General features: G+C 46.0%; 1 protein-coding gene across 2 annotated transcripts in view; it reads left to right on the top strand.

The window, feature by feature from the left end:
* The window catches only part of phf20l1 (PHD finger protein 20 like 1), a 170,265-nt gene that overhangs the window by 128,231 nt on the left and 17,902 nt on the right, over nt 1-24,132 (top strand). For both annotated transcript variants that reach the window (XM_068031404.1, XM_068031403.1), the window contains 2 exons: nt 5,515-5,712; nt 23,167-23,345. In XM_068031404.1, coding sequence (XP_067887505.1) covers nt 5,515-5,712; nt 23,167-23,345 — 377 coding nt within the window. The remainder of the gene's footprint in view (nt 1-5,514; nt 5,713-23,166; nt 23,346-24,132) is intronic.

Raw genomic sequence — 24,132 nt, 5'->3', positions numbered from 1 at the left:
AACAAAAAAAAATCCAATATAGCTACAGCCTTCTGCAGCCCTGTTGCCATTTTCTTGTTTGCCTTTAGCATTTACCTGTTCCCGTAAATACAATAGTTCGTGGCATGGGGAATGCATTAACCTCACATGGTGTGCTCCTTCCCTTCACACCCTTCATGGGAGCCAGGGAACTCTTAAAGGCCCAGCAGTCTGCAAAATATTAAAGGATTCCTCTTGTCTTGCACCATTCCAGATTTAATTGCAAACACTAACATTACTAGGTCACATGCATTAACAAAAACGAACACCATGAACCCCAAGTGCAGCTAGGTGGTCAATTTAAATGTCTAATGGGTGCTTCTACATTGTGCTCCCCCTACGCTGTCAGCTGAGGTGGAAGCAGACTGCTGACCTTTTTGTTCCATGGCTCTCGATGACCCTGGCGGGCGTCCCCTGGTTTGCCTGAGGCCTGGAGGACCCTGGCATACTGAGGGCCTGTTGCACAGGTGCAGGAGCCACCTATATCATAACATCTACATGCGGTACTGTGTCACCAAGAGGGGGCAAGGACCCACCACCCACATCAGGAGGGCCCTAAGAGGAACCACTGGATGTGGCTCTTCATGAGTGTTGCCAGAGATATGGCTGCACTCATGGTCTGGATGGACTCCTCCATCGTTCGCGCATGGGATAGCCTCTGCAAGTTCTGCCAGGTGGTCATGCACCACACACTGCAGGTCCAGCATCTGCCGCCTTGTTGACAACTCCAGAGGCATGTCATCAGCCTGAAGCTCAGCATCGCTGTGGCCCCCCGCACAGTCCTCTGAATATGAGTGGCCTCGGCTGTCACAGCCTCCATCAGCTACCTGGGCGCATCTGTGCTGTGCTCACCAGATTGTGACCCCGTTACTACTGGTGTGCAACTAGCACCGATATGAGAGTATCTGCATTAATGGAGGGTACGAGAGATTGATGTGACGGCGGACCCTCTGAGGTCCCCTCCTCCTCCTCAGACTGCTGTCCTCCAGTTGCTGTAACTGCCTTCTCTTATCAGTAACCTGTGAAAGAAAGAGAAGAGTAATTAGAGGGTAATGCACATTCCATCATGTCCTTCAGACTGCTAGTCTGGAGATTTACATGACCAGTGGTGGACACATGAGTACTATGTTTTGCACTCGCCAGAGGGTCTCTTGTCTCCATCCATTAGGCCATTCACTCTCTTGCATTTCCACTCCTGTCACACCATCAGCAATGGACCAGCCTGCCTCTCACCGGCATCAGGATAGAGAGGAAAGGCATACCGCTGCCTGTTTTGGCCCTCTCCCTCACTTTATGCTGTCTCTTCTCCTGCAAGCACATAAATGTACATTATTAGTAGTCCATCAAAGACACGCACGATGCCTACCCTGGTGGCAGCCTGACTGCTAATCATGGCGCGATAGGGATGTCTCCTGCATGCGACCATTCAGTAGTGGCAGTGCAGGAGTCAACTCTGAATGACCAGGGCCCTCCCCATAGAGGCTGATATGCCTCTGACAACCAATGCTGCTGCCTGGGCAATGCCCTTTCTACCAATTTCTCATTGACCTTTAGTCAGATATAAGGCTGTAAGGTTAACAATGTGTGTTGCACTCACCTTGCTGGAACACATGAGGCCATTGACCCTCTAGCGGCACTCTAACCAGGTGCAAGAGACAACACCACAGCTGCTGACCTCCATGATCTCCATCCAGGCTTGCTTCGTCTGCCGGGACAGTCTACTCCTCCCATTCTGGGCGAACAGGATCTCCTTTCTTGCCTGAGCAGCCTGGAGGAGCACCTACAGGGAAGCATCAGTAAACCATGGGGCCATTCTGGATTGACCTTCCGCCATTTCAGTAAGTGCCTCAGTGTCCAGGACTCCCTCTCTGCGGGATGCTCCCATTTAACTAACTGCTGGCTGCCTTTTAAGTATGGCGTCAGCACTTCCAGTGGCATGACTTCTTGCAGCTGCCCAACCTCCTGGCAGTTAATTGGCCAGCTCCAATGTAATTCCAAAGTTTAGCTTGCCACCTCCCCTGTGTGGCAACGGCTTCTGCTTCCGGTCCTGCCTCGGGCCTTCTGATAAAATTCCAGATAATAACTAACCTCAATATGTGAAACATTTTCCACTCACCTGCACTGACATTCTTCTCTTGGTGGACGAGCACAAAAAAAATCCCCTATGAAAAATTGCCTCTTCTGCTTTGTACATCAATGGGCACTGGAAATTGAAACATCCCTGTCAATGAGTTGACTGGGAGAGGTTTGTGCTACTCTTAGCTGCCTTCTATTGATAGATTTGCTATTAGGAAAATAATAATTGAGAGCATTGTTTAGCCTAAAAATAACCACAGATAACTATAAATAGAATCATAGAGTTATACAGCACAGAAACAGGCCCTTCGGCCCATCGTGTCAGTGATGGCCATCAAGCACCTATCTATTCTAATCCCATTTTCCAGCACTTGGCCCGTAGTCTTGTATGCTGTGGCGTTTCAAGTGCTCATCTAAATACTACTTAAATGTTGTGAGGATACCTGCCTCTACCACCACTTCAGGCAATATGTTCCAGGTTCCAACCACCCTCTGGGTGAAAATATTTTTCCTCAAATCCCCTCTAAAGCTCCTGCCCCTTACCTTAAATCTATGCCCCCCTGGTTATCGACACCTCCGCTAAGGGAAAAAGTTTCTTCCTATCTATGCCCCTCATAATTTTGTATACCTCAATCAGGTCCGCTCTCAGCCTTCTCTGCCCTAAGGAAAACAACCCTAGCCTATCCAATCTCTCTTCATAGCTGAAATGCTCCAGCCCAGGCAACATCCTGGAGAATCTCCTTTGCACTCTCTCCAGTGCAATCACATCCTTCCTATAGTGTGGCGACCAGAACTGTACACAGTACTCCAGCTGTGGCCTAACTAGCGTTTTATACAGCTCCATCATAATCTCCCTGCTCTTATATTCTATGCCTCGGCTAATAAAGGCAAGTATCCCATATGCCTTCCTAACCACCTTATCTACCTGTGCTGCTGCCTTCAGTGATCTATGGACAAGTACACCAAGGTCCTTCTGTACTTCCTATGGTCCTACCATCCAGTGTATATTCCTTTGCCTTGTTAGTCCTCCCAAAATGCATCACCTCACACTTCTTAGGATTAAATTCCATCTGCCACTGCTCTGCCCATCTTACCAGCCCATCTATAGCCTCCTGTAATCTAAGGCTTTCCTCCTCTATTTACGACACCACCAATTTTCGTGTCATCTGCAAGCTTACTGATCATGCTGCCTGTATTCACATCTAAATCATTAATGTACACTACAGACAGCAAGGGTCCCAGCACCAATCCCTGCAGTACACCATTGGTCACAGGCTTCCACTCGCAAAAACAACCCTCGACCATCACCCTCTGCCTCCTGCCACTAAGCCAATTTTGGATCCAATTTGCCAAATTGCCCTGGATCCCATGGGCTCCTACCTTAACTGATCTCCTATGTGGGACCTTATCAAAAGCCTTTTTGCTGAAGTCCATGTAGACTACATCAACTGCTTTACCCTCCTCCACACATCTGGTCACCACCTCGAAAAATTGAATCAAATTTGTTAGACACGATCTCCCCCTGACAAAGCCATGCTGACTATCCCTGATTAATTCCTGCCTCTCCAAGTGGAGATTAATCCTGTCTCTCAGAAACTTTTCCAATAATTTCCCTACCACTGATGTTAGACTCACTGGCCTATAACTACCTGGTTTATCCCTGCTATCCTTCTTGAATAATGGTATCACATTCGCTGTCCTCCAGTCCTCTGGCACCTCTCCTGTGGCCAGAAAGGATTTGAAAATTTGTATCAGAGCCCCTGTAATCTCCTCCCTTGCCTCACATAGCAGCCTGGAATATATCTCATCTGGGCCTGAGGATTTATCCACTTTTAAGCCTGCTAAAACTGCTAATACCTCCTTTCAATGTTAATTTGTTCAAGTATATTACAATCCCCTCCCTGATCTCTACACCTACATCATCCTTCTCCATAGTGAACACGATGAAAAGTAATCTTGTTTCTTTCTCTGGCCACTTCTTCATTGTGAATTGAAGGGAATAGAAACTGGTATCATTTAGTCCCAATAAAGCTCCCAATTTTTGTATTTTAGTTGAGGACTAACACTGTGCAAACTCAAGTTATAAAAGAACATTCAAAAGGGTTTATCTGGTCAAAATTTGGAATTCATTCAAGATTAAATTTGAGAAACTGATATGAATATAATCATGACTGCATGACTGAATGCTTTGGCTCTCTGCATTAAAATTCTCTTCGTAAACCCTTCTACCTTGTTGCATCTTTACTGAACTCTCCTCAAAACCTACCTCTTCCTTACTATGCCTTGAGTCATCTCTAACCTATTTTACTGACTGGAGGAAAGCAACAGAGGAGAATTCCGTTGGGGGATCTTAATTATCTGTGAATTTACATTATGCACCAGTGTATGGCCCCCTCCATTATGACAAGTAATCAGGATTAAGTAATCTGCTCTTGAACCAGTATTACATTGTTTTCTGTCACTGATCTGAGTGACATTAAGCAGATGAGTTAATCCTGATACAATCCGTATTGTGACAGTGAGCAGACACAAAGGGCTGAATTTTTGGGCCCTGCCGAGGGCGGGAACGGAGGCGGCTGGGGCCCAAAAGTACTGGCACAGGCCAGCATGCCGGTTTCCGACCCCATTCTCGGTGCTGGCTATTTTTGCCGAGGTGGGTTCCGGGCCAGCAGGGGCAGTAGCCAAGTACTCATTAACAGCCTTATTGAGCACAGCTAAAGGAGGCCAACGGGGATTTTTCAGTCGACCTCCTGTTTCCCAACACAACGGGGGCCAGATTGACTACCTGGAGGTGGGCACCCAGCTGCAGGCTGGAGTGCCAGCACTTCAGGCATGCCTACAGGTCCTCATGTCTGCTTGCGTGGGGGTGCAGCCAAAGGCCGTCCTGTAGAGCGACATTACCGCCACAATGGTGGCCTGGTTTCTGTATCTGTTTTTTATTTAAACTTTTAAAGAAGTTGTTGGGAGGGCGCTTCCATGCTGAAGTGCCCCCTCACTTACTTACCATCCATTGCACGCTGCTCTCAAGCTGGAAGGCCTCTGATTGATCCTTCAGCTTTGAGAGCCCACCCACCAGCCTTAATTGGACAGGGGAACCTGGCTCCATGCCAATTAGAGGGGGGGTGCCTCTGTGAAAATCCTGAAGAGTGACTGTTTCCCTCCCCCCCCCCCCCCAACCCCCGCAGTGGCGGGTTTGAGTCCTGGCAACAGTCCCAACTTCCCCAGAGGGAAAATCCAGCCCAAAGAATTTGTCTGCTTTCAAGGCACAGGCTCAAGTTACTGAATGACCTCCTCCTGTCCCTCTGTTCTTAAGTCTTTGCAATTGAATGTTTTTGATTCAATTTAAAACTTTGCAAGTGTCTTCATCCTAACTACCCTAAGTAATCCTTATTTAACTTACTGATCTTGCTTTCTGCTCAGAGTTTACAGACTGTGAAGGATTCAAAGATATTTCCTTGGAATTTTTGGAAAGATGTTCATCTCCTATAACCAAACCTGGAAGTTCCCTTGCCTTGCGGTGTGGATCGGTGGTGAAACCGGCATACCTATCACCAAAATCTCTTATGTCCTCTGGATCGTTGCTGGAGCTAAGCATGGATCGTACGTCTAGACATGAATGTAAGTGCTGAAGTTACACGAGATACATACGAAATACGACCTAGGAGCAGGAGTGGGATATTTGGCCTCTGGAGCCTGTGCCTTGAAAGCAGATGAACAGGTCTTTGGTAGGACAGCAGTCTTAACTATTCATTAGGAAATAATCATTTACTATTTCCTGGCTATGATTGTATTATCCCTAAAGATGTTCTCACTTTTTTTTATTCTTTCAGAGGATACGGGTGTCACTGGCTAGGCCAGCATTTCTTGCCCATCCCTAACTGCCCTTGAGAAGGTGGTGGTGAGCTGCCTTTTTGAACCATTGTAGTCCATCTGGTGCGGGTACAGGCACAGTGCTGTAAGGCAGGGAGTTCCAGGATTTTGATCCAATGACAGTGAAGGAATGGCGACATAGTTCCAAGTCAGGATGGTGTGTGACCAGGAGGGGAACTTGCAGGTGGTGGTGTTCCCATGAGCCTGCTGCCCTTGTTATTCTAGGAGGTAGAGGTCGTGAGTTTGGAAGGTGCTACTAACGGAGGCTTGGCAGATGAAATGAACAAATATTTTGCTTCTGTCTTCACTATAGAGGATACAAAAAACATTCCAGTAATAGCTGTAAATCAGATGGTGGAAGGAAGAGAGGAACTTGGTGAAATTACAATCAGAAGCGGTACTGAGAAAACTGATGGAGCTGCGGGCTGACAGGTCCCCGGGTCCTGATGGGCTTCATCCTTGGGTCTTAAAAGAGGTGGCTAATGAGGTTGTAGTTAATTTTTCAAAATTTGCCAAATTCTGAAAAGGTTCCATCAGACTGGTAAGTATAAAATATAACTCTTTCTCCCTCCACCCATCCAAGGAGGGGGGTTGGCAGAAAACAGGTAACTATAGGCCCATTAGTTTGATATCTGTCGTGGGGAAGATGTTAGAAATGATCATTAAGGAAGCTATAGCTGGGCGCTTAGAAAAACTCAAGGTAATCGGGAATAGTCACCATGGCTTTGTGAAAGCGAAATCATGTTTAACCAATTTATTGGCGTTCTTTGAAGGAGTAACATGCGCCTTGGATAAAGGGGAGTCCGTTGACGTACTATGCTTGGATTTCTAAGAGGCATTTGACAAGGTGCCACATAAAAGGTTATTGCACAAAGTCGGAGCTCATGGTGGAGGGGGTAACATATTAGCATGGATAGAAGATTGGCTGGCTGGCAGAAAGCAGAGAGTATGCATAAATGGGTCCTTTTCTGATTGGCAGGATGTGACGAGTGGAGTCCCACTGGGATCTGTGCTGGGGCCTCAACTTTTTAAAATTTATCTCAATGATTTAGATGAGGGGAGCGATGGCATGATAGCTCAATTTGCAGATGAAACAAAGATAGGTAGTAAAATATGTTGTGAAGAGGACTTAAGGAGGTTGCAGACTGATATAGATAGGTTGAGTAAGTGGGCAAAAATCTGGCAAATGGAGTATAATGTGCGAAAATGGGAAGTTGTTCACTTTGGCAAGAAGAATAAAAAAGCAGAGTATTACTTAAATGGAGAATGACTGCAGAATTCAGAGGTGCAGAGGGATCTAGGTAATCTAGTGCATGAGTCACAAAAAGTTAGTATGCAGATACAGCAAGTAATAAAGAAGGCTAATGGAATGCTATACTTTACTAAGAGAGGAATTGAAAATAAAAGTAAGGATGTTATGCTTCAGTTATACAGGACATTGGTGAGACCACATCTCGAATACTATGTGCAGTTTTGGTTTCCTTATTTAAGGAAGGATGTAAATGCATTGGAGGTGGTTCAGAGGAGGTTTACTAGATTGATACCTGGAATGAGCAGGTTGTCTTATGAGGAAAGACTGAACAGACTAGGCTTGTTTTCACTGGAGTTTAGAAGAGTGAGGGGAGACTTCATTGAAGTATATAAGATCCTGAACGGTCTTAACAAGGTGGATGTGGAAAGGATATTTCCTCTTGTGGCTGAGTTCAGAACTGTTGAAAATTAAGTATCGCCCTTTTAGGACTGAGATGAGAAATTTTTTCTCTGAGGGTTGTGCGACTTTGGTACTCTCTGCTTCAGGTGGAGGCGGGGTCATTGAATATTTTTAAGGCGGAGGTAGATAGATTCTTCCGAAGAAGAGTCACTGACCCGAAACGTTAACTCTGCTTCTCTTTCCACAGATGCTGCCAGACCTGCTGAGTGGTTCCAGCATTTCTTGTTTTTATTTCAGATTTCCAGCATCCGCAGTATTTTGCTTTTATTTTATTGTAGATAGATTCTTGCTAGGCAAGGGAATCAAAGGTTATCGGGGGTAGATGGGAGTGTGAAATTCGAGACACAAACAGATCAGCTATGATCTTATTGAATGGTGGATCAGGCTAGAGGGGCCAAATAGCCTACTTCTGCTCCTAATTCGTATATCTGTATGGTGAGTTGCTGCGGTTCATCTTGTATATGGTACGCACTGCTGCGACTGTGCGTCGGTGGTGGAGGGAGTGAATATAGATGGGGTGCTGATTTAGCGGCTGCTTTGTCCTGGATGGTGTTGAGCTTCCTCAGTGCTGTTGGAACCGCACTCATCCAGGCAAGTGGAGAGTATTCCATCATACTGCTGACTTGTGTCTTGTAGATAGTGGACAGGCTTTGGGGAGTTCGGAGGTGGGTTACTCGCCGCAGAATTCTCAGCCTCTGACCTGCTCTTGTAGCCACAGTATTTATGTGGCTGGTCCAGTTCAGTTTCTGGTCAATGGTAACCCCTCAGGATGTTGATAGTGGGGGATTCAGCAATGGTAGTCCCATTGACTGTCAAGGGAATATGGTTAGATTCTCTCTTATTGGAGATCGTCATTGCCTGGCACTTGTGTGGCACGAATGTTGCTTACCACTTATAAGCCCAAGCTTGAATGTTGTCCAAGTCTTGCTGCATATAGGCACAGACTGCTTCAGTATCTGAGGAGTTGCAAATGGTACTGAACATCATACAATCATCAGCGAGCATCCCCACTACTGATCGTATGATGGAGGGAAGGTCAATGATGAAGCAGCTGAAGATGGTTGGGCCAGGCCACTACACTGAGGAGCTCCTGCAGCAATGTCCAGGGGCTGAGATGATTGACCTCCAACAACCACAGCCATCTTCCTTTCTGCTGGTATGACTCCAACCAGTGGAAAGTTTTCCCCTTGATTCATATTGACTTCATTTTGCTGGGGCTCCTTGATGTCACACTGTGTCAAATGCTGCCTTGATATCCAGGGCAATCACTCACGCCTCACCTCTTGAGTTCAGTTTTTTTGTTCAGGTATGGACCAAGGCTATAATGAGGTCAGGAGCCAAGTGACCCTGGCGGAACTCAAACTGAGCATCGATGAACAGGTTATTGTTGTTTAAGTGGCGTGTGATAGCATTGTCGATGACACTCTGCTGATGATTGAGAGTAGACTAATAAAACAGTAATTGGCCGGATTGGATTTGTTCTGCTTTTTGTGGATAAGACATACTTGGGCAATTTTCCACATTGTCCTTTAGACGTCAGTGTTGTAGCTGTACTGGAACACCTTGGCGAGGGGTGTGGCTGCAGCACTTGTCTTCAAAAATACCTGTGTGAGATGCTGGTGGCTTGACAGTGCAATACAAATACTGCTTTGTTTTCATAATGCTTTAGATATAATTGATTAATTAAATGGCTATTCATTATAATTAAATGGCTCCTCTGCACCTCTTCCAAGACCTGAATAGCCTCACAACAAAAAACCTTAGAGGCCCTCGAGGCAGCAGAGAGAGGAACAACCAGGCTGATCCCTGATGTTAGAAGTAATAAGCTATGAGGAGTAAAAAGGTAAGTTAGGACTCCTCAGCCTTGAAAAAAGACATCTCAGAGGAGACCTTGAAGAGATAACAAAGAACAAAGAAAATTACAGCACAGGAACAGGCCCTTCGGCCCTCCAAGCCTGCGCCGATCCAGATCCTCTATCTAAACCTGTCGCCTATTTTCTAAGGGTCTGTATCTCTTTGCTTCCTGCCCATTCATGTATCTGTCTAGATACATCTTAAAAGACGCTATTGTGCCCGCGTCTACCACCTCCGCTGGCAACGCGTTCCAGGCACCCACCACCCTCTGCGTAAAGAACTTTCCACACATATCCCCCCCTAAACTTTTCCCCTCTCACTTTGAACTCGTGACTCCTAGTAATTGAATCCCCCACTTTGGGGAAAAAGCTTCTTGCTATCCACCCTGTCTATACCTCACATGATTTTGTACACCTCAATCAGGTCCCCCCTCAACCTCCGTCTTTCTAATGAAAATAATCCTAATCTACTCACCCTCTCTTCATAGCTAGCGCCCTCCATACCAGGCAACATCCTGGTGAACCTCTTCTGCACCCTCTCCAAAGCATCTACATCCTTTTGGTAATGTGGCGACCAGAACTGCACGCAGTATTCCAAATGTGGCCGAACCAAAGTCTTATACAACTGTAACATGACCTGCCAACTCTTGTACTCAATACCCCGTCCGATGAAGGAAAGCATGCCGTATGCCTTCTTGACCACTCTATTGACCTGCATTGCCACCTTCAGGGAACAATGGACCTGAACACTCAAATTTCTCTGTACATCAATTTTCCCCAGGACTTTTCCATTTATTGTATAGTTCAGTCTTGAATTGGATCTTCCAAAATGCATCACCTCGCATTTGCCCAGATTGAACTCCATCTGCCATTTCTCTGCCCAACTCTCCAATCTATCTATATTCTGCTGTATTCTCTGACAGTCCCCTTCACTATCTGCTACTCCACCAATCTTAGTGTCGTCTGCAAACTTGCTAATCAGACCACCTGTACTTTCCTCCAAATCATTGATGTACATCACAAACAACAGTGGTCCCAGCACGGATCCCTGTGGAACATCACTGGTCTCCATTTTGAGAAACTCCCTTCCACTGCTACTCTCTGTCTCCTGTTGCCCAGCCAGTTCTTTATCCATCTAGCTAGTACACCCTGGACCCCATGCGACTTCACTTTCTCCATCAACCTACCATGGGGAACCTTATCAAACGCCTTACTGAAGTCCATGTATATGACATCTACAGCCCTTCCCTCATCAATCAACTTTTTGTCACTTCCTCAAAGAATTCTATTTAGTTGGTAAAACATGACCTTCCCTGCACAAAACCATGTTGCCTATCACTGATAAGCCAATTTTCTTCCAAATGGGAATAGATCCTATCCCTCAGTATCTTCTCCAGCAGCTTCCCTACCACTGACGTCAGACTCACCGGTCTATAATTACCTGGATTATCCCTGCTACTCTTCTTAAACAAGGGGACAAGATTAGCAATTCTCCAGTCCTCCGGGACCTCACCCGTGTTTAAGGATGCTGCAAAGATATCTGTTAAGGCCCCAGCTATTTCCTCTTTCGCTTCCCTCAGTAACCTGGGCTAGATCCCATCCGGACCTGGGGACTTGTCCACCTTAATGCCTTTTAGAATACCCAACACTTCCTCCATCCTTATGCCGACTTGACCTAGAGTAATCAAACATCTATCCCTAACCTCAACATCCGTCATGTCCCTCTCCTCTGTGAATACCGATGCAAAGTACTCGTTTAGAATCTCACCCATTTTCTCTGACTCTACGCATAATTTTCCTCCTTTGTCCTTGAGTGGGCCAATCCTTTCTCTAGTTACCCTCTTGCTCCTTATATATGAATAAAAGGCTTTGGGATTTTCCTTAACCCTGTTTGCTAAAGATATTTCATGACCCCTTTTAGCCCTCTTAATTCCTCGTTTCAGATTGGTCCTACATTCCCGATATTCTTCCAAAGCTTCGTCTTTCTTCAGCTGCCTAGACCTTATGTATGCTTCCTTTTTCCTCTTAGCTAGTCTCACAATTTCACCTGTCATCCATGGTTCCCTAATCTTGCCATTTTTATCCCTCATTTTCACAGGAACATGTCTCTCCTGCATGCTAATCAACCTCTCTTTAAAAGCCTCCCACAAATCAAATGTGGATTTACCTTCAAACAGCTGCTCCCAATCTACATTCCCCAGCTCCTGCCGAATTTTGGTATAGTTGGCCTTCCCCCAATTTAGCACTCTTCCTTTAGGACCACTCTCGTCTTTGTCCATGAGTATTCTAAAACTTACGGAATTGTGATCACTATTCCCAAAGTAGTCCCCAACTGAAACTTCAACCACCTGGCCGGGCTCATTCCCCAACACCAGGTCCAGTATGGCCCCTTCCAGAGTTGGACTATTTACATACTGCTCTAGAAAACCCTCCTGGATGCTCCTTACAAATTCTGCTCCATCTAGACCTCTAACACTAAGTGAATCCCAGTCAATGTTGGGAAAATTAAAATCTCCTATCACCACCACCCTGTTGCTCCTACATCTTTCCATAATCTGTTTGCATATTTGTACCTCTATCTCACGCTCGCTGTTGGGAGGTCTGTAGTACAGCCCCAACATTGTTACCACACCCTTCCTATTTCTGAGTTCTGCCCATATTGCCTCACTGCTCGAGTCCTCCATAGTGCCCTCCTTCAGCACAGCTGTGATATCCTCTTTGACCAGTAATGCAACTCCTCCACCCCTTTTACCTCCCTCTATATCCCGCCTGAAGTATCGATATCCTGGGATATTTAGTTGCCAATCGTGCCCTTCCTTCAACCAAGTCTCAGTAATAGCAATAACATCATACTCCCAGGTACTAATCCAAGCCCTAAGTTCATCTGCCTTACCTACTACACTTCTTGCATTAAAACAAATTCACCTCAGACCACCAGTCCCTTTGCGTTCATCCTCTGCTCCCTGCCTACTCTTCCCCTTAGTCACGCTGACTTCATTATCTAGTTCCTTACAGGCTTTAGTTACTACCTCCTTACTGTCCACTGACCTCATTTGGTTCCCATCCCCTTGCCACATTAGTTTAAACCCTCCCCAACAGCGTTGCAAAAGCACCCCCAAGGACATTGGTTCCAGTCCGGCCCAGGTGTAGACCGTCCAATTTGTAATAGTCCCACCTCCCCCAGAACCGGTCCCAATGTCCCAAAAATCTGAACCCCTCCCTCCTGCACCATCTCTCAAGCCACGCATTCATCCTGACTATTTTTTCATTTCTACTCTGACTAGCACGTGGCACTGGTAGCAATCCTGAGATTACTACCTCTGAGGTCCTACTTTTTAACTTGGCTCCTAACTCCCTAAATTCTGCTTGTAGGACCTCATCCCGTTTTTTACCTATATCATTGGTGCCTTTGTGCACAATGACAACTGGCTGTTCACCCTCCCCCTTCAGAATGTTCTGCAGCCGATCCGAGACATCCCTGACCCGTGCACCTGGGAGGCAACATACCATTCGGGAGTCTCGTTTTCGACCACAGAACCGCCTGTCTACTCCCCTTACAATCGAATCCCCTATGACTATCGCCCTTCCACTCTTTTTCCCGCCCTTCTGAACAGCAGAGCCAGCCACGGTGCCATGAACCTGGCTACTGCTGCCTTCCCCTGGTGAGCTATCTCCCCCAACAGTATCCAAAACGGTATACCTGTTTTGGAGGGAGATGACCGCAGGGGACACCTGCGCTGCCTTCCTGCTCTTTCTCTGCCTTTTGGTCACCCATTCCCTTTCTCCCTCAGCAATCCTGATCTGCGGTGTGACCAATTCACTAAACGTGCTATCCACGACCTCCTCAGCATCGCGGATGCTCCAGAGCCGTCATGCGGTCTAGCAAGAGCTGCAGTTGGACACACTTCCAGCACGTGAAGGAGTCAGGGACATCAGCCGTGTCCCTGAGCTCCCACATTGAGCAAGAGAAGCATAACACGGGTCTGAGATCTCCTGCCATTTTTAATCTTAAGCTTAACTTAGTCTTAACTTAGATAAATAAAAAAGGAACGAAAAGTTTTTACCAATCACACGGGAAAAAAAAAAGAAATAGAAAAAGCCTTACCTTATCTACACACCACCGAGTCCTTTTTTTTTTGGTTAGAGGAGGAGGGCGGATGGGAGACACTACAAGTGTAGTGTCTCGGGTTCAGCCGCTGCCCAAATATATAGGACTTACTTACCCAGCTGCCAACTCGCTCTCCCTGTCGCCGCTGCAAAAAGAAACTGCCGAAACAAAAAGGTAAGTTTATATAAGTTGAAACTCACTTACCCAGTTGCCACCTCGCTCTCCCTGTCGCCGCTGCAAAAAAACAGATGTACTCAACAGATACAGAAAGTAAACTAGGAACAATATGCCAGGGCACCAGAACAAGAGTGCGCAGATTCAAAATCATAAGTTAATTTAGAACAGAGGTCAACAAGAATTTTTTTACATAAGGGATGTTCAACATGTGGAATTGGCTACCAAAGTGCTAGACAAAATGAAACTGCTCAGGTGGAAAGATGATAGGGTTGGTTTTCTGGAAGGATGGGATCCATTAGGTTAAAGTTGTTTTTCTTGGAACAGAGGAGGCTGAGGGGTGAGTTAATTGAGATGTACAAAATTGAGGGGCCTAAGTAGAGTAGACGGGAAGGACCTGTTTCCCCTGGCAGAGAGTTGAATTACCAGGAGGCACAGATTTAAGATGATTAGTAGAAGGATTAAAGGGGCCATGAGGGAAAACTTTTTCACCCAGAGGGTGGTGGGTGTCTTGAATTCATTGCCCAGATCGGTGGTGGAGGCAGTAACCCTCAACTCATTTAAAAGGCAGTTGCCTGTGAACACCACCACCTGTAAGTACCCCTCCAAGCCACACACCGTCCTGACTTGGAACTATATCACTGTTCCTTCATTGTCGCTGGGTCAAAATCGTGGAACTCCCTTCCTATCAGCACTGTTGGTGTACCTACACCACATGGACTGCAGAGGTTCAAGAAGGCGCTCATCGCCACCTTCTCCAGGGCAAATAGGGAAGGGCAATAAATGCTGGCCTAGACAGTGATGCCCACATCCTATGAACGGATTAAAAAAAACAGGAGATTGGCAGCCATTCAATTGAGATGTACAAAAGTATGAGGGGTCTAAGTAGAGTGGATAGGAGGGACCTATTTCCCTTGGCAGAGTGGTCAAGAACAGGGGTCATGGATTTACAGTAATTAGTAGGAGAATTCGAGGTGGATTGAGGTGAAATTCCTTTCACCCAGAGAGCGGTTTAGGTCTGGAACTCACCGCTCGAAAGGGTGATAGAGGCAAAAGCCCTGATCTCATTTAAAAAGTATTTGGATATGCACTGGAAGTGCTGTGACCTACGAGGCTACCAACTAAGACCTGGAAAGTCTTATTAGGCTGGATAACTTTATGGCTGGCACAGACACAGTGGGCTGAATGACCTCCTTTGTGCTGTAAATTTCTATGTTTCTATGAATTGTGAGAAGGAAACCAAGGACCTGAAATTAAGTTGTAGGATATTAGCATAAATGTTAGCATTACCTGCACTTCTGAAATTCATCATCTTACATGCTAATGGAGACATTAACCCATATATTTCTACCTGCTAATACCTGTACCAAAGTAATGGGAAGAGGTTTTCCAGACAGCTACATTAAGAGTTCATATGCTAGTTTCCCACAATATAATTTCAGGGTCAAAGTTTACAAAGCAAAAAAGAGTTGCTTTTATCTCTGCCAACTGGTTATGATGGTAGATTACTTGGTTAATGGCTGTGTGTTTTTTAATTATTTGTTCTCGTGGTGTGGGCATCACTGACAAGCATGATATTTATTGCCCATCTCTCGTTGCCCTGAGAAGGTGGTAGGAGGGTCGTCTTCTTGAACTACTGGTAGCAGTTTGACACAGCTGAATGATTTGCTTGAAAAAAGTCAACCAAGTTGGTGTGGGATAGGAGTCACAAACAGGTCAGACTGGGTAAGGAGAGCAGATTTCCTTCCTTAGGATTTTAGTGTGTGAAAGCTTCATTGTTAAATCTTAAGCAATGTAAGGGGTGATCAGATCATCCTTATTTCATTAGGTGACTTCTGTTTCAAAATGTTTGTTTTGTTGCAATGAAGATGTGAGCAGAATGGATTAAAATGTCAGAGTCATAGAGAGATACAGCACTGAAACAGGCCCTTCAGCCCACCGAGTCTGTGCCGACCATCAACCACCCATTTATACTAATCCTACATTAATCCCATATTCCCTATCTATGGAGTTTGCAAGTTCTCCCTGTGACCGTGTGGGTTTCCGCCGGGTGCTCCGCTTTTCCTCCCACAGCCAAAGACTTGCATGTTGATAGGTAAATTGGCCATTGTAAATTGCCCCTAGTGTAGGTAGGAGTATGGTGGGGATGTGGTGGGAGATATGGAATTAATGTAGCATTAGTCTAAATGGGTGGTTGTTGGTCGGCACAGACTCGGTGGGCCGAAGGGCCTGTTTCAGTGCTGTATCTTTCTATGACTCTATGACATCTCCACCTTCTCTCAATTCTCCTACCACCTAGCTATACTAGGGGCAAATAACAATGGCCAATTTACCGATCAACCTGCAAGTCTTTGGCTGTGGGAGGAAACCGGAGCACCCGGCGGAAACCCACGCAGTCACAGGGAGAACTTGCAAACTCCGCACAGGCAGTACCCAGAACTGAACCTGGGTCGCTGGAGCTGTGAGGCTGCGATGCTAGCCACCGCCGCCCCAAAGAAAATCATAAGTTTTGGCCAAAAATTGACTGTCATAATGCCATTTTTGTTTTAAGCAAAATGCAGTTGGCGAGATAGCTGTGTGTATGTCAGGGGAAGTGCAGCTGAGTCTCATCTTCTCCATATTTGTTTCACTTGCAGCAGGGGTGCCTCACAGCCATTAGTTGTGGAACCCTAGCCAATTTTATGCTTAATATCCAGGAGTGCTGAGGCCAATTGTATCACAACCTACTGATACACTAGCTGAGATCAGCTATTAACAAAGGGCAGGAATTGAACCTGGAATCTACCTGCTGTGGATGGCTCAGCTTATCACAAAGTACATTCACTGTCTCATTGGAGGAGGCCCAACGGTTCTTTTCTAATTGCTACCCAGTAGAGGAAATGGATGACAACTTTTGTAATGGGTTTTTCTAATTATACTGTGAGATTGTAATTTAGATAAATTGTTCACTATGCTGAAAGTTCAAATGTCATTAGATATTTCAAAACCTGCAACCTCCCACCTAGAAGAACAAGAGTAGAAGGTATATGGAAAATCAATCATCTCCAACTTCCCCCGTACCACCAGCCTCCCCCAAGTCACACACCATCCAGATTTGGAGTTATATCAACATTCTGGAACTCTCTACCTAACAGCAGTAGTAGTAATAGGCATCCTTCCATCTTGGAAGACAATGGGACTGCGCCTGAGGTGTATGTCACTTCTGAGTTGAACATGGTCTGTTGTGGCTGAAGAGGCCGACTCGTGAGTGGAAATCCCTTCCACAGCTGGTACAGATGAATATCGTTGACCTGAGGTCGACTGATGATTTTTCCTGCCACCGGGCTCTCTTTTCTGCCGTCTGGTCTTTTCTTTTGTCCTCTGCTTTTTCCACGCCCTTCCTGACTACCATTCTCCAGGATCTCTGGTCAACAGCAAGGATTTCCGATGCATTGACTCTGATCCCTGTCGACTTGAGGTCTTGTTTTCAGACATCCTTGCATCGCAGATGTGGGGAACCTTGTTGGTCTCGTGCCAGTAGCAAGCTCACCATAGAGCATGTCTTTGGGGATGCGGCTGTCGTCCATTTGGCATACATGACCCAACCAACGGAGTCGCCGCTGACTCGAGGGCAAGCATACTGGGGATACCTACACGCTGATGAACTTTGTATTCGGCACTCTGTCCTGCCAGGAGATCCCCAATATCCGTCTGAGGCAGTAGAGGTGGAAGTTGTTCAGCTGCTTTTCTTGGTTTGCATAAGCTGTCCGTGCTTCGCTACTATAAAGGAGGGTGCTGAGAACACAAGCCTGTTACATGCAGAGCTTTGTATTTTCATTAGTTTGCTGATGGTCTACACTCATCTTCTCAACTTTGACATGACAGCAGCAGTCTTGGCAATCCTGGGGGGACAGGTTGCTGGTGATTGTTGATCCAAGGTTTGTGAAGCTGTTGACGACCTCCAAAGTGAGATTGTCGATGTTGATGGAAAGTGTAGTCTCCACGGCCTGGCCCATAATTTTGGTCTTCCTGACGCTGATTTTCAGTCCAAACTCCTTGCAGGCCTGGGAGAACTGATCTGCAAGCTGCTGCAAGTGAACTTAATTATGGGATGTCAGCGCAGTGTCATCAGCAAATAGCAACTCACGGCTCACAGATTAGGACTTTCCGCACTTTGGTCTTGGCGCAGTCTTGTCAAGTTGAACATCTTACCGTCAGCTCTGGTATGGAGGTGGATACTCCCATTTGAGTCACCGAAAGCATACAATAGCAACATGGAGAAGAATATGCCAAAGAAAGTTGGCGCCAGGACGCAGCCCTGCTGCTGGTCTTGAAAGCGTCCATTGTAACTGACAGAACTGTGCATGTTCTTATGCAAAGAAGAGATGACATCCAAGAATCCAGGAGAGCAGCCTATTTTCCGTAGCAGTTTAAGGAGTCCGTCTGTTCTGACAAAATCAAAGGCCTTGATGAGGTCTATGAAGGTAATGTAGAGTGATCTGTGCTGTTCGCAGCATATCTCCTGTAAATGCCTAAGTGAGAAAATCATTTCGACTGTCGATCTGCCAGCTCTGAAGCTGCACTGAGACTCAGGATAGAAGCGCGATGCAAGGGTCTGCAATCTGGTCAGAGCAACGCGAACAAAGACCTTCCCTATAATACCTCGCAAGGATATGCCTCGGTAATTGTTGCGGTCACTGTGATCACCTTCATTTTTGTACAAGGTGACTATGTTTGCATCACGCATGTCTTGAGGCGCAGATCTTTCCTTCTAACAGACACAAAAGTTCATGGAGATGCTGCAGCAGTGCTGGTTTTCCACTTTTGATGATTTTAGGTGGAATGCCATCATTTTTCCAGGGCTTTACCACTAACGAGACAGTCGATGGCCTTGTTGAGCTCTACAGTGGTGGGTTTGCTGTCCAGCTCCTCCATAACAGGGAAGACTGAAAGGGCACTGAGAGATTCTTCAGTGACAACATTCTCTGTTGTGCACAGTTCAAGGTAATGCTTGACCCACCTCTTTATCTGCTTGCTAGGTTCAGTGATGATCACCCCTGTCTTTGTCTTCAAGGGGAGCTGATTTAATTACTGCTGGCCCGTTGCTTTCTTAGTTCCTTCATTCATCCCTCAAGCATCCCCATATTCAACAGCAGATTGTATGCTGTTGCAGAGTTTCAACCAGTATTGATTGGCCAAGCAGTCTGCTGAGACTTGTTTCTGGCAGTTCTGAGAGCATCTAGGTTTTGTTTGCTAGGGACTTGCTTGTAGTTCATGAGGGCTCTTCTCTTAGTTGCAGTAACTTTTCAGTCCAGTTCTGCTGATCTCTTTTCCCATAGGCAGTGAGAGCAGAGTTGTGGATGATGACGTGCAGATGATCCCATTTTAACACAGCGCTCAGGCCTTGGGCGTTGTCCGAAAGAGCCTGATCGAGGATGTTGAAGAAGTAACAAACAAAGCACAGGAACAGGCCATTCGGCCCTCCAAGCCTGCGCCGATATTGATGCCTGCCTAAACTAAAACCTTCTGCACTTCCGGGGACCCTCTATTCCCATCCTATTCATGTATTTGTCAAGATGCCTCTTAAACGTCACTATCGTACCTGCTTCCACCACCTCCCCCGGCAGCAAGTTCCAGGCACTCACCACCCTCTGTGTAAAAGAACTTGCCTCGCACATCCCCTCTAAACTTCGCCCCTCGCACCTTAAACCTATGTCCCCTAGTAACTGACTCTTCCACCCTGGGAAAAAGCTTCTGACTATCCACTCTGTCCATGCCGCACATAACTTTGTAAACCTCTATCATGTCGCCCCTCCACCTCCGTCGTTCCAGTGAAAACAATCCGGGTTTATCCAACCTCTCCTCATAGCTAATGCCCTCCAGACCAGGTAACATCCTGGTAAACCTCTTCTGTACCCTCTCCAAAGCCTCCACGTCCTTCTGGTAGTGTGGCGACCAGAATTGTACGCAATATTCTAAGTGTGGCCTAACTAAAGTTCTGTACAGCTGCAGCATGACTTACCAATTTTTATACTCTATGCCCCGACCGATGAAGGCAAGCATGCCATATGCCTTCTTGACTACCTTATCCACCTGCGTTGCCACTTTCAGTGATCTGTGGACCTGTACGCCCAGATGTCTCTGCCTGTCAATACTCCGAAGGGCTCTGCCGTTTACTGTATACCTCCCACCTGTATTAGACCTTCCAAAATGCATTACCTCACATTTGTCCAGATTAAACTCCATCTGCCATTTCTCCGCCCAAGTCTCCAACCGATCTATATCCTGCTGTATCCTCTGACAAACCTCATCTTATCCACAACTCCACCAACCTTTGTGTCGTTCGCAAACTTACTAATCAGACTAGTTACATTTTCCTCCAAATCATTTATATATACTACAAAGAGCAAAGGTCCCAGCACTGATCCCTGCGGAACACCACTAGTCACATCCCTCCATTCAGAAAAGCACCCTTCCACTGCTACCCTCTGTCTTCTATGACTGAGCCAGTTCTGTATCCATCTTGACAGCTCACCTCTGATCCCATGTGACTTCACCTTTTGTACCAGTCTGCCATGAGGGACCTTGTCAAAGGCTTTACTGAAGTCCATATAGATAACATCCACTGCCCTTCCTTCATCAATCATATTTGTCACTTCCTCAAAAAACTCAATCAAATTAGTGAGACACGACTTCCCCTTCACAAAACCATGCTGTCTCTCGCTAATAAGTTTGTTTGTTTCCAAATGGGAGTAAATCCTGTCCCGAAGAATCCTCTCTAATAATTTCCCTACCACTGACATAAGGCTCACCGGCCTATAATTTCCTGGATTATCCTTGCTACCCTTCTTAAACAAAGGAACAACATTGGCTACAAGAACTCTTGGATCCTTTCTGGGTCGGTGGTATGGCAAGCGATGGTCAGAGGATGACCTTTCCGTTTGGAGTGGTGTAGCTTCCTTTGCTGAAGCTTGACCTTGCCGCACACCAGGGAGTTGTCAGTGTCTCAGTCAGCACTGTGATGATGAGGACGCTGTTGAGGTTGGTACATCTGGTGGTGATGAGGTCTAGCTGGTGCCAATGGCATGATCTCGGATGTCTTTAGGAGACCTTGTGGCACGGCTTGACCTGAAAGTAGTTGCTCATCACACAGATTCCTTGGTGACAACATAGCTCTAGCAACCTCAGTCCATTTTCATTCATCTTGCCAATCCCCTGGTGCCCTATGCACATTGGCCAAGCTGTGTAGTCAGTACCCACCCTTGTGTTGAAGTCCCCTTGAAGATACAGTCTGGGAAGGTATAGCGCTGGGACTTCTGCCAATGGCAGCATTAAGTGTCTCACAAAACTGATCTTTGACATCTGGAGTGGAGGTGAGTGTTGGGGCATAGTTGCACATGAGATTAACTGGGCCCGTGCTTGTTGACAAGCGAAGAATAAGAAGTCTGTTTGTGCCTTCTGTCGGGAGGGTTCAATCGTCGCAAGTAATATTTTTTTTTACTGCGAAACCCACTCCATGCTCATGTGTTGCCTCTTGGGCTTTCCCCTGCCAGAGAACATGAAGTGTTTCTCTTTAAGGGAACCACTTTGAGCAAGCCTAGTTTCTTGCAGCGCTGCAATGTCCACATTGAGCCTTGCAAGTTCTTTGTTGATCAGAGCTGTCTTGCGTGCCTCATCGACCCTAAGAAGGTCGTTGGTGAGGCCAGGACGCATGGTCCTTATCTTCCAGCTTGCGATGCGAAGGACTGGTGTCTTCTTTGTTATGTTTGTCTTGCCTGGTGCATAGATTATCAATCCACCTGTCAAGAGATGACTCTGTAAGCTGCAAGCACCCATTGAAGCAAGTAGGTCGCGACAGGACAGCACCTAACTGACTGGGGGCTGCCCAGCTTTGGGTGGGCGTTAGCTGTTCAATGAGGCGTGATGATCTCTCCCATCAGAAGTAACCCCTAACACTCATACTCTACGCAAATCAAGCAAGAGCTTATAACCCATAACTGTTTGTTCCTGTGTTGTGCCAATGTTTAATCACGAAACTGGAATGGGCACAGGCCTAGGCAAATACATGGAGCTCCTGAGTTGCCCAAGCATCGGGCCCCCCTTCTCGGCATTGCTAGTGTTGTCCAAAGGAAAGGAAAAGCTCTGCTACAGGAGTTGCCAGAACACTGCCTGATAAGTAACAGGTAACCGCCTATGGGACTCCACTCTGGATTTTCTGTCAGAGTTTGCTCCCGAAGCCGCCTTCTCTCCCAAGGCATCCACAAGGCAGTGAGGCTATTTACGCATAGTTGGGGGGGTGGGGGGGGTCTGTTTCTTAGCAGCAGTATAGGAGTATCAACACCACATGTACAGCAGTTCAAGAAGAAGTCTCGCCACTATCCTCTCAAGGGCAGCTAAGGATGGGTAATACTAACACCCATATCCTGAGAATTAATATTAAAAAAGTAAACAATGGGAATTTAGGAATAGGAGGCGAAGCCAGGCAGAAGTTTGTACACAAAAGGTGATGGATTATTCGAGTAAGTTACTAGAAAACAATAAAGGGCTGTTTTGGTCTCCTTATCTGAGGAAGGATGTTCTTGCCATGGAGGGAGTGCAAAGAAGATTTACTAGGCTGATTCCTGGGATGGCAAGATTGACATATGAGGAGAGATTGGGTCGACTAGGCCTATATTCACTTGAGTTTAGAAGAATGAGAGGGGATCTCATAGAAAGCTATAAAATTCTAACAGGACTAGGCAGGCTAGATGCAGGGAGGATGCTCCCGATGGCTGGGGAGTCCGGAACCAGGGGTCACAGTCTCAGGAAATGGGGTATGCCATTTAGAACTGAGATGAGGAGAAATTTCTTCACTCGGAGTGGTGAAACTGTGGAATTCTCTACCGCAGAAAGCAGTGGAGGCCAAATCATTAAATATATTCAAGAAGAAGATAGATATATTTCTTAATGCCAAAGGGATATGAGGAGAAAGTGGGAACAGGGTACTGAATTAGATGATCAGCCATGATCTTTTCTGAATAGCGTAGCAGGCCCAAAGGACCGAATGGCCTACTCCCACTCCTGTTTTCTCTGTTTCTAGCCTTGGCTGCTAGGAGGACAAGTTTGGAAAATTGGCACCTAAAACTAAATGGATTCAAGAGACAAATATGTGTTTCTGGAGAAAGAAGGATTTAAGGGATGTGGTGAGAAGATAATTGTGGATTGAGATCTATGAGGAAGGAACTGGTTTGTGGCATCCAATGGCCTTTTTCCATTTGTAAAAGTTCTTATGATATCCTTTAATTGAATTTAGGCAACTCGTGTCGGAATAAGATTGAGACTTGTACAGATAGACAACATTTGGAGGTAATTTTATAACACTTCTATTTTTCTGGCAGCTCTTTCTGATGATGAGTTCTTTGATGGTTCCTCAACGGAGAGTGCGCTGATGAGTGAAGATTACAGTCAGGATTTGGACATTTCAACCAATCCAGAGGAGTCTCAAGATGAGGATGATAGCAATGCAACAGTGCGATGTGTCTGTGGAATGGATGAAGAAAATGGGTTTATGATTCAGGTAGTCAAAACAGTTTAAATGTTTCAACATGTTTTCTCTCACTTTTGATGTTTGTATGTTGTGCTTTGGCACTTCGCTATTTCTAGACTATGCTGCTAATTGTAGGTACACGATAGGAAGAGCAAACAGTAAATATCACTTGAAAAGCCCAGAAGCACTTTTTGTCTCCCTTAAAAATGAGTTGTAGTTAAATAGACTGAGAGGGGAAGTGTTTCATTGTGAAGTTTCCAAGCACTCCTGAACAGTCTGAAAGAGCTTTTTAAAAAAAAAAGAAAAAAAATTCCTTTCACACCCTCAGGACGCCCCAAACCTTGTCGCAGCAAACAAAGGCTGCGTAGTCAAACACGGCAGCCAGCTTGTGCACAGCAGGTCCATAAATAGCAAATGAAATGAATAATCAAATAATCTATTTTTATAGTGTTAGCTGATACAGGGAGTAGTTCTCCCACCATCCCACCCTTCACCCCACCATCCCACCCTTCACCCCACCATGGTTCATTTTATGTCCACCTGAACAGGCAAACAGGGGTCTCGGTTAAACATCTCAGCCAAAATACAGCACTCGTGAAATTGCAGCACACCCTCATTATTCACCGGAATAGTCAAGTCATGGATAGAAGCTTGAACCATGGCCTTCTAACTCAAAGTTGAGAATTCTACCACTGTTCTGAGCTGCCTTTTAAATTGAGACACTCAGGTTAAGGGACAATGCCTATAGTACAGAACAACACCAGGGTCCATTATGGTAGATAGCAAAAATCAAACAAATAATGGTAATTGATAACAA

The sequence above is a fragment of the Heterodontus francisci genome, chromosome 5 (assembly GCF_036365525.1).
Source record: "Heterodontus francisci isolate sHetFra1 chromosome 5, sHetFra1.hap1, whole genome shotgun sequence".
In the NCBI taxonomy this organism is placed as follows: domain Eukaryota; kingdom Metazoa; phylum Chordata; class Chondrichthyes; order Heterodontiformes; family Heterodontidae; genus Heterodontus; species Heterodontus francisci.
The sequence above is the reverse complement of the archived record's forward strand: the minus strand, read 5'-3'. Positions and strand labels throughout refer to the sequence as shown.